This window comes from Trematomus bernacchii, unplaced genomic scaffold (genome assembly GCF_902827165.1).
Source record: "Trematomus bernacchii unplaced genomic scaffold, fTreBer1.1, whole genome shotgun sequence".
NCBI classification, from domain to species: Eukaryota; Metazoa; Chordata; class Actinopteri; order Perciformes; family Nototheniidae; genus Trematomus; species Trematomus bernacchii.
The window spans coordinates 108,872-119,047 of record NW_022987580.1 but is presented as its reverse complement, the minus strand read 5'-3'; the positions used below and the strand labels follow the sequence as shown (position 1 = coordinate 119,047).

The 10,176-nt window shown below is 40.2% G+C and overlaps 1 protein-coding gene across 1 annotated transcript; it reads right to left on the bottom strand.

The window, feature by feature from the left end:
- Window positions 1-1,404: 1,404 nt before the first annotated feature.
- LOC117479894 (5-hydroxytryptamine receptor 3A-like) lies at window positions 1,405-6,169 on the bottom strand. Its single transcript, XM_034127009.1, has 4 exons — window positions 6,086-6,169; window positions 4,092-4,302; window positions 2,065-2,301; window positions 1,405-1,733 (listed from the first exon to the last, which is right to left on the bottom strand). The coding sequence occupies exons 1-4, from the start codon at window positions 6,167-6,169 to the stop codon at window positions 1,405-1,407; spliced, it is 861 nt and encodes a 286-aa protein (XP_033982900.1).
- Between the last annotated feature and the right edge of the window lie 4,007 nt (window positions 6,170-10,176).

The window sequence follows — 10,176 nt, the reverse complement described above, 5'->3', positions numbered from 1 at the left end:
ACTCTTAATCTGCAGTTTTAATATAAAGTAATATATCATAATGTTTTTAAAGTGGCTTCCAAGAGAACTACTTTCTTCCTTGTACTTTGGAAAACACCAGAAGAAATGAAAATAAGCTTATTCCTAGTTATAAGAGTAGCAATGATTCAATAAGTGACAACAAATTGGTAAACATATAACTTAAATTACACTAAAAATATCAGAAACATTGGAAATAAAATGATGTGCCGGATTTTTGAAAAGGTACATTTTGATAATGGTGACACTTTATTTGATTTATTGAAATATGAATAAATAGACAATTCCTTCTCTTTCATTATATAATATTCCAACTCGTCTCTTGTTGACAAAGCAACACAGCTGTGTTATAAAAATTACAACAGTTATCATACAGATGTTATTACATACAGTGACACAATACCATTAAAATGATGTTGATTATCATTCTCCTTACAGGCTTATGATTTACAATATAGTGAAAACTTATAAAAAGCATGAATAATTGATGTTAATATCTTTGTAATGTCACATGCAATCAATACATGTAGTGCAAAGAACATAGGCATTTGTTACCTTAATAATATAAAATCCATGTAAATACTTATTTTCTATATTCATATAGGTGTTTTACATTGTATTATTACAACTTTAAGCATTTACAAATATACTGCAGCTGTTTCTTTGTCTATATTTTAATTTAAACTGTCTCATGAATGTTGGATATCTCCTGGTTTGACAGCTTTTAAAGGCACACATTTTTGAGGCGCTATTTTATATTTGTTTTGATTTGGGTAAATATATCCCAAAACGTTTTCCTCCAAGACACGACCAGAGCAAACATATTTACAGATTGCAATAGGCTTGCATTTTCTTTTCTCTGTTAAATGACATGTATAAATATGTTGGTGCATTTCATGCTTGGGCAACTTGTTAATATACCTCTATAGTCCCAACTACAGGAGCCTTTTCCTGTCCCATCACCATGAGGCTGCCTCTCTGAATCCACAGAGCTCTACAGGCCATGGAGCTGAAACTCTGGCCTTTTGAATTCAACGCTCTCCTCTCTGTGTGTGTGTGTGTGTGTGTGTGTGTGTGTGTGTGTGTGTGTGTGTGTGTGTGTGTGGTGTGTGTGTGTGTGTGTGTGTGTGTGTGTGTGTGTGTGTGTGTGTGTGTGTGTGTGTGTGTGTGTGTGTGTGTGTGTGTGTGTGTGTGTGTGTGTGTGTGTGTGAGCCTCAGGCAGAGGTCGGAAGTAATAAACTTCGTTACTGTATTTAAATTCATTTTTCTGGTATCAGTACTTTACTCCACTACTTAAAAGAAGTTTAGTCAGTACTTCTACTTGTACCAGAGTATTTTTAAGCACGAGTATCTGTACTTCTACTTGAGGAAAGGATGTGTGTACTCTCAGGCCACCTGCCACACGGACCACAGGGTTCCCAGAGTGATGCTGTAGGCCACCACGGCCACCAGGTAGACCCTGAAGAGCAGCACGTCCAGCACGTAGCCCACCTGCAGCCACTCTTTGGCCACCTCCCTGCACCGGTCCCTCTTCTCCAGGAAGTGGCGTATGGCCGTCACCTCCTGCAGGATGTTGTCCATGACGGGCGGGGTGGGGTCTCTGGGGAGGGGGCGGCCGAGGCCCAGCAGCACCCCCTCCAGAGACCCCCCCCCCTCTCTGTCCAGGTGGCTGCGCCTGCGGCCCAGCTCACAGGTGTGGTGCAGAGGACACTGAGCTGCAGGAGAGGGGCAGGGAGAGGGTGTGTTTCACTTTCACTTATTCATTAAAGTCAACTTTAAAACTGAATATGTTAAGAATACTGAGTGAATAAGATGTTTTTATATTTTATTTTAATTTTATAATGTTTACCTTTTACATTTTTGGCATGCCTTACATTTTTATAATTTTAATTTGTTTTGACTTTTTGACTTATTTACTTTTTAATTTGACTTTTTTAAACGTTTTAATTTACACAGTCAGAATATTTTTGAATTTCTTTCCCTGGGTATTTCTAAAATGTATTCAACTTTTGCTTAGGTAAACATTCAGAGAGTGCTTTTCCTTACCGGTCCCGTAGCTGCTCTCCTTGTAGAGCTCCAGGTCGGGGGGCTGTGAGGTCAGATTGGAGCAGAGGCGGGGCTTCCTGTGGATGCAGAACAGCACGGGGGCCAGCTCCAAGATCAGGTACTTCAGCCAGGGCGGGACGGGGGGCTGCAGGTCTTGTTTGTGGACCAGACGCACGATCAATACGGTCTCTGTCAGGCTGATCACCAGCAGGGCCATGCACACCACAAAGTACACACCTGGGGAGAGGAGAGGAGAGGAGGATGCTCTTACAGATATTATTATTAAAGCAGGTAGTTTCATATTATTTAAAAACAATCTCAACCTTTAATTTGGCTTCTTTAGAATAAAAGAAATTATAATAATATTAATAATTAGAAGGAAAACAATTATTAAGAAAAAAGACATGAAGATAAAATACAAATAAATAAATAACTACAAAAAAGTAAATACAAAATTAATTAAATATAAAATAAAATAAAAAATCAACATTTTAAATCAAAATCACATTTTAAATTAAATTAAGTTTAAAATGAAATGTATAAAAGTTGTACAATATTTACAAAAATACAATAAAAGGTGTACATTGTATTGAAATATAAAACAATGTGCAATATGTGAAAATGGCTATATAAGACTCTTAACCTCTTAAGCCCTGAGCCTGTTTTTCAGGTCTCAGGCTCGAAAATGACATTTCCAGAACAAATGACCATATCTTCCCTTCTAAAAGGGTTAAATTAATAATCTTTATTCTCAAAGTAATGATAAACCTGTGAGTTGGATGTAGAAAAGTCAGAATCAATATAGATGTTTTTTATTTTAAAGAAAATTCAGATTTTACATAGTAAAAAACTGTAAATGATAGTGTCCGTCCAAAAATTATTTTTTACTTATAGTGAAAACTACCCTTGGATGATGGGTTAGTAGACTAAAAGCTTTAGGAATCCAAAGTACAACATATAATAAGTACCCTGTATCAAGATTGATGCAAAACAAGTGAAATTTGACCTTTTTAGAGAGATTTAGCCAAAAACCCCACTTCTGGGGTCATTTGGGTGGATTTGACCTATCTCTGGCCCCCCTTGCTCGATTTTGATGAATGAAATCTCTTTATAACCGCTAGAGCCAATGGAATCGAGGGAAAGTTCTATACACACCAAAACGTTAACAAATAAGGAGTGAGAGTGACGCGTTACCAAAACCGGAAGCTGCATACACTCTGGTGGCTACCATTAGCAGCTAACTTTTCCGCTCCGATTTTTACATAAAAAATGGAATTATGGATTATAAATAATTTTTTAAAAGGTACAGGTACATTATCAACCTATGGATCAACAGTTGTAGAAATTTTTTTTTTCGTTTTAATGCCATTGAACACGTCTTTTGACCTAATTGACAGCTACGGTGAGACGATCTGCCGTAAAAGCTCCGTAAAGGTATGTGTTTGCTTCCCCTGTCGCAAGTTCGGATCGCTCAGTGATGATACTATACCTAAATAATCAGTGGAGTCTCAGCTTTAATAGGCTATATTGTATGTGCAGCTACGATAAGTAATAAGGGTATCTTTATCTTGAATTGTGTGCCGCAGTGCGTTCGAATTTTTTCGCTCAGGGGTCATTTAGACCCTTCTTATGAGACTTGTTTTGTTTTGGTAAAAATGGTTCATATCTTCAGTTAGCTGAGATTCTTCCCGTTAATCTGGTGCTACACATTAATAGTTTCATAAATGTTAAGAAGCCCTGAGACATTATCTCGAAAACAAAAAGGTGGGAGGGGTCCAATGGGGGGACCGCCGTGATTAAGAGGTTCATATATATATATAACTCATTCTTATTTATGTATTTTAAATCACAAAATGCACCTTCAGTTGGACTATTGCTTTTGATTGGTCATAATTTGTGGCCGTCAGTAAAATAAAGCAAAGTATTTTTGAAATCACAAGTTATGATTGTTATGAGTGTTATGAATGATAACTGTTGATAAGCTGAAATCCTGTTCTGAATGTAGTGTTCATGGATCCCATCATCACCTATGAGCGGGGTTCCTATGGCGGTGGCAGGTAGGGTGTCAGACACGATGATGAGGAACACAGAGTACCCCAGCAGCAGAGTGATCTTAAAGGAAACCCTCTCCCCGCTGTCTGGAGGCAGGTAGAAACCCACGATGTCCATGACCATCAGGAACATACTGGGCAGCAGCAGGTTCACCGTGTAGAACAATGGCCGCCGCCGGATCACCACCTAGGGAAGAAGGGTTAGAGTTATTTCAAAATGTCTGCTGGGGAAAAAAAGGCCGGACATGGTTAACTTAGCTTAGCATAAACTGGAAACATGTCAGCATGTCTTAACACTGTAAATCATTTTTAATGTTGTGTTTATTGATGTAATTAATGCACAAAACACTACAATATGTACTTACTCCTGCTACATACTAAACACAATCAATATTCTCATCCCCCTCTCAAAAAAAAAGCTATGTTTCCCCAAAAATATACAACTGTTTTGTTCTCAATACTTCCTTTTTTTATTGTTTGCAGGCATTTCATTTATTTAACAGAGGCAGTAACAGATGTGAAACTGGGATCTTGCACTTCATGGTCACCGCTTTACACCTTTCAGGGAACAGGTATATTTAAGACGTTTTCTCAATATATTTGTAACCCTGGTTCAAAAGTGGAGATTCAAGTAGTTACATTTTGAAGTAAGTAATGTAAGAAAATATTTATTTGAAATATAAAGTATTTTTTTTAATATTATTGCGGCAGTAATCTTTCAAACAAAGTGCCGCGAGGGACTAAACAAGAGAAAAACACTGTGGACGCGCAAAAACTCAGTCTTTCCAACAGTATGCGTTTTACCTTTTATTTTCAAAGCAAAAGTTCAATAGTCCATATCCATATGTATGTAACAAAAATTGTCCTTCTCCAGCTCACTCCCCATCCATCTATCACAAAGTGCGCAGGTAAAAGCAACCGGATATAACCGCAAACGTCACCACACCAATCCTTTGACACGCCCACCACCTATAGTGACTCAAAAACATGTACCGTAATAAACACAGAAACTACTACTTCAAATGTGGCTCCTACATTCCGGCCCCTAATTATATCAACATAATAATTACACAACTGAAAAATGATGTAGGAGACAATCAAGGAAAAAACTTTTAAGGATAAAACCGTCCTTTGTTAAAGTGTCCTTTTCTTCTTTAGGCAAAAAAAAAAAATAGAAAAATAAAAAATAAAATAAAAATATATAGTTTGTTAGCCCAAGAAGGAGTGATCTTTACTATCACTTGGTAAAAAGTCGGAAAAAACGTCAATGTCAAGTCTATGAAGTTCAATAACCCACTAATCTCCTCACGGCTCTTCTGCTTCCTGTAGAAGGCAGATCTTTGTGATAGGCCTGTCCAGATAGCTAGTTTTTGTCTTCACTCGCACCTGACGTACAAGTCCTCTTCTGTCTGGAATGGTTTGTACAATCCTTCCTGTAAGCCATGAGTTGCGAGGTGCTGAGTCATCGACTATGAGCACAATATCTCCTGGTATGAAGTTGCGCTTGACATTTGACCACTTCTGTCGTTCCTGGAGTAGAGGCAAGTACTCCTTAATCCATTGTTTCCAAAACAAGTCTGAGATGTACTGAACTTGTTTCCATCTTCGACGAGCATATATGTCCTCTTTATGAAACAGTCCAGGTGGAAAAGATGGCTTGGTTTTTAGCAGCAAAAGATGGTTAGGGGTTAGTGCTTCCAAGTCATTGGGATCTGTGGATGCTCTTGTTATGGGACGGCTGTTGATGATGGATTCGGCTTCACAAAGAACCGTGTGAAGACACTCTTCATCAAGGTTCTGTGCCTTCAGGCTGGAATTCAGAACCTTCCTCACAGATCTGATCAACCTTTCCCATACTCCTCCATGATGGGATCCAGTAGGGGGATTGAAAGTCCACTTTATTCCTTTCTGAAGGAGGGTGTTGTTGATTTTAGCAATATTCAACCTTTCTATTGCCTCTCTCAATTCACGCTCAGCTCCGACGAAGTTGGTTCCATTATCTGAGCGTAATTCCAATACTTGTCCACGTCTTGCGATGAAGCGTCGAAGAGCATTAACAAAGGAATCTGTATCCAAGGATGAAGCTACTTCGATGTGGATGGCTCTTACTGTTAAGCATGTGAAGAGAACACCATACTTTTTAACTGTACTCCTTCCTCGCTTGACCTCAAAAGGTCCAAAATAGTCAACTCCCACACGAGTGAATGGAGGTTCATCTGGAGAAGTGATCATTATATGATAAAGTGATCATTATATGATATTCTGTACCCGCAAAAAGCTAAAACAAAAGGCCGGCTGTCACAAAACAGTCATATCTAGAGACCTCAAAAACTACTCTAGCGAGGCCTTTAACCTAGAACTGGAGAGCCTGGACTGGTCAGATGAGCTCAGTGGTACACAAGTTGAAGAAACATGGCTTGGTTTCAAAAACAAATTCTCTGCAATACTCAATGATTTGGCCCCCCTAAGAACAACCAGGGTAAAAAATCGCGCTGAGCCGTGGATGCACTCCGGCATACTGACCGCCATGAAAACCAGAGACAAAAAATGCTCTGAGTTTCATAAAAGTCAGTCAATGCTTTCCAAAAGCACGAGCAGTGAACTCCAGGCCCACGTGACTGAACTAAAAATTGAAAGAAACAGACTAAGAAATGACGTAAGCTCCATGATCAAAACTGCCAAAAAGAATTTCATCAATGACAAAACTGAGGAAAACAAAAATAAACCCCGTGAACTTTGGAAATTACTCAATAACCAGCTTGGCTGCAGTAAAAAACTCAAAACGAGATTTTCAAACGTAAACATAAAGACAGATAACAGGCTCATCACAGACAAACTGGATGTGGCCAAGTACTTGAACATTTTTTTCACAAACATAGCCACAACTCTTGTAAATAAATTACCCTCCCACTCAGGGCTTTTTGGAGTAGATCACATCATGACCTACTACAAAAACCTAGGGGTACGCAAAGATGATTTCAGTCTAGCAAGGGTAACAACAGCAGAGGTACTCATTAAACTGAGCGCCCTCAAACCTAACAAGGCCACTGGCCACGACAATATCCCCTCCAAATTCCTCAGAGACACAGCAACCGCCATCTCACCAGTCATAGCTCACATAATTAACCTCTCCATAAAACAGGGAAAAGTACCCAAAGACTTCAAAATTGCAAGAGTAACCCCCCTGCACAAAAAGGGCAGCAAATTGGACCCAGGCAACTACCGCCCTGTTTCTATACTTACCTCCATCTCGAAAGTCATGGAAAAAATAGTATATGAACAGGTCGAAAAGTACCTCGCAGAAAAGAAACTAATCTATGAATTTCAATCTGGCTTTAGAACATCCCACTCCACTGACACATGCCTTCTTTATTTGAACGACCACATCAAACAAGAGGTGGACGAGGGTAAATACTGCGGCATGGTGATGCTGGACCTACAAAAGGCTTTCGACACTGTCAATCACCCCATTCTGATTGACAAGCTAAAAGCAATTGGTTTTGATAAACTATCGGTGAGCTGGATGCAATCCTACCTGGAGGGGAGAGAACAGATGGTGGAGGTAAACGGTACTCTGTCCCCCCCCCTCCCAGTGAGCTGTGGTGTTCCACAAGGAAGCATATTAGGTCCGTTACTGTTCCTAATTTATGCAAATGACATGTCATCAGCATGTGACTGCAACTTGTTCCTGTTCGCGGACGACTCAGCCCTGCTGGTCTCTGACAGGAGCAGATTGCAGGTTGAAAAAACCCTCAGCTCCGAGCTCGGCAGAATCTGCACCTGGCTCGCCGATAATAAATTATCATTACACCTGGGTAAAACAGAGTCCATTCTCTTCGGTTCGAAACATAATCTCAGCAAATCCGACGACTTCTCAGTTGCAGTGGGTGACATTATTGTCACAAGTAAGAAGGAAATTACATACCTAGGATCTATTCTTGAGGCAAACCTCTCCTGTGACAAAATGGCATCCAATGTAATAAAAAAAGTCAATCAAAGAACTAGATTCCTATACCGGATCTCCTCTCTGGTAAACAAAAACACCCTGAAAACTCTGGCAGGAGCACTCATTCAAGGGTACTATGACTATGCTTGCACGTCATGGTACCATAGCACCTCCAAGGCGCTAAAAATAAAACTTCAAACATCGCAAAATAAACTGGTCAGACTACTGCTTGACCTTTCATCTAGAACCCACCTCACCTCTGCCCACTTTGACAACCTAGGATGGCTTAGAGTAGACGACAGAGTACAGCTACTTGCAATGGGCCTGGTCTACAAGATCCACTACACCTCTATGGTACCCATGTACATGTCAAAATTCTTCCCAAAGGTCAAGGAATACCATGATCATAACACCAGAGGGAGCTCCACAAATCATGTAAAACCCAGATTTGGCACAAAAAAAGGGGAATACACGTTTCGCAATTATGCCACATCAAGGTGGAACGCTCTTCCCACAACTGTAAAGGAAAGTAAAACTATACTTACCTTCAAAACCTCTCTTAAAGAGCACCTTCGGGGGAAAGCATTGCAAAACTGGCCCCGGTAATGGTACAAATCTCAACCTGTCGTACAATGGACAGCTTCCCCCCCCCCATCTATGTATATACTCGCATTTTAGACTCTTTACTAACTGTATATCTGTAGACTTGGTATGTCTTAAATGTCCGGTTAGGATGTATTAGAACGAAATCTAAAATGAAAATTGTAAATAAGCCATCTGTATGTAAAAAACCACCTGTATGTAAATTGTAAATAAGCCATCTGTATGTCAAATATGTCTTATATGTCTTAAATGATATGATGAATTGGAAATGGGGGACCCTGATGTAAACAAGACGAAAGTCTTTCTCTGGTCTGCATCCCCTTAACAATTGTATGTTTTGAGCTGTACTGTACTGTACCCAATATACAAGCTGTTAATAAACTTTTCAATCAATCAATCAATCAGAAACTCTGTCTCGAGGTAAATCTGCCATTTGCTGCATTCCTGGAGCTCCATTTAGTCGCCGACAAACAATACATTTTGACAGGGTTTTCCTTATAGCCACACTAGCACCAGGAATCCAGTATCTTTGTCGCAGGCTAGATAGCATGTGGTTACGACCACCGTGTCCCACATCTTGGTGTACTTGCCGTAGAATGATGTCAGAAATGTGAAGATCTTTTGCCAATATAGCAGGATGTTTAGATTCTTCAGGCATTGCTGCTCTACTGAGACGTCCTCCCACTCTCAGAACACCATCTTCAAGTACTGGGTTGAGCTTGTAGATGTGACTAGTCCTTTTCACACCTTCTCCCTTTTGCAAGCCTTTGATTTCCTCAGGAAACCTTTTTCTTTGGAAAAAGCAGATAATTTCTTTCTCAGCTTTTTGGAGGTCCTCAATAGAAAGAAAACCAGAGACCACCTGAGCCTTGATAGTCTGCATTTCCTTTTTCATCTCTCGGTCTTGTTGCTCCTTATTCAAGCCAGACTGAGGAAGAGTCAGACTCAATTGCTTCCTTTTTCGACTAAGGCACAGCAGCAGGTTTTTCAACCTAAGGATCCAACCAACCGTCTTCTTCAGGTGGATCCAAGAAGAGAAGTGATTGATCAATCGGGTTGCAGCATCCATCTCTTTTTCAACCTGCACAGCATTCACATTCAGACTTATCTTGACCTCAGGGTCTTCTGGTGCCATTTCAGAGCCATCAGGGTTCACAGGCCACTGTTCTTCAGGTCCAGTGAGAAACTGAGGTCCAGACACCCATGTGTCATCTTTCAGGAGCGTTTCCACTTTGACTCCCCTGGAAGCCCAGTCGGCAGGATTGCTTGCGGTGGGAACATATCTCCACTGAGATGGATTTGATACGCTGCGTATTTTTGAAACCCTGTTTGCGACGAAGGTTCGAAACCTTAAGGTCTCATTACTGATGTACTTCAATACGAAAGTACTATCAGTCCAAAAGATGGAGTCTTTAAGTTGCATTTGCAGCTCCTTCCTACACATCTTGTCCATACGACTTGCAACCACGGCAGCCGTCAATTCCATTCGAGGGATGGTTATTGGTTTCAATG

Coding starts and splice junctions, on each gene's coding strand:
- LOC117479894 (XM_034127009.1), bottom strand. CDS start 6,169: ATGCTCTTCGACGCTTCATCGCAAGACGTGGACAAGTATTGGAATTAC. Junction 4,303..6,085: donor CAACTTCGTCGGAGCTGAGC/GTGAATTGAGAG, acceptor CTTCTTCCCTAG/GTGGTGATCCGGCGGCGGCC. Junction 1,734..2,064: donor GGAGAGCAGCTACGGGACCG/GTAAGGAAAAGC, acceptor CCTCTCCTGCAG/CTCAGTGTCCTCTGCACCAC.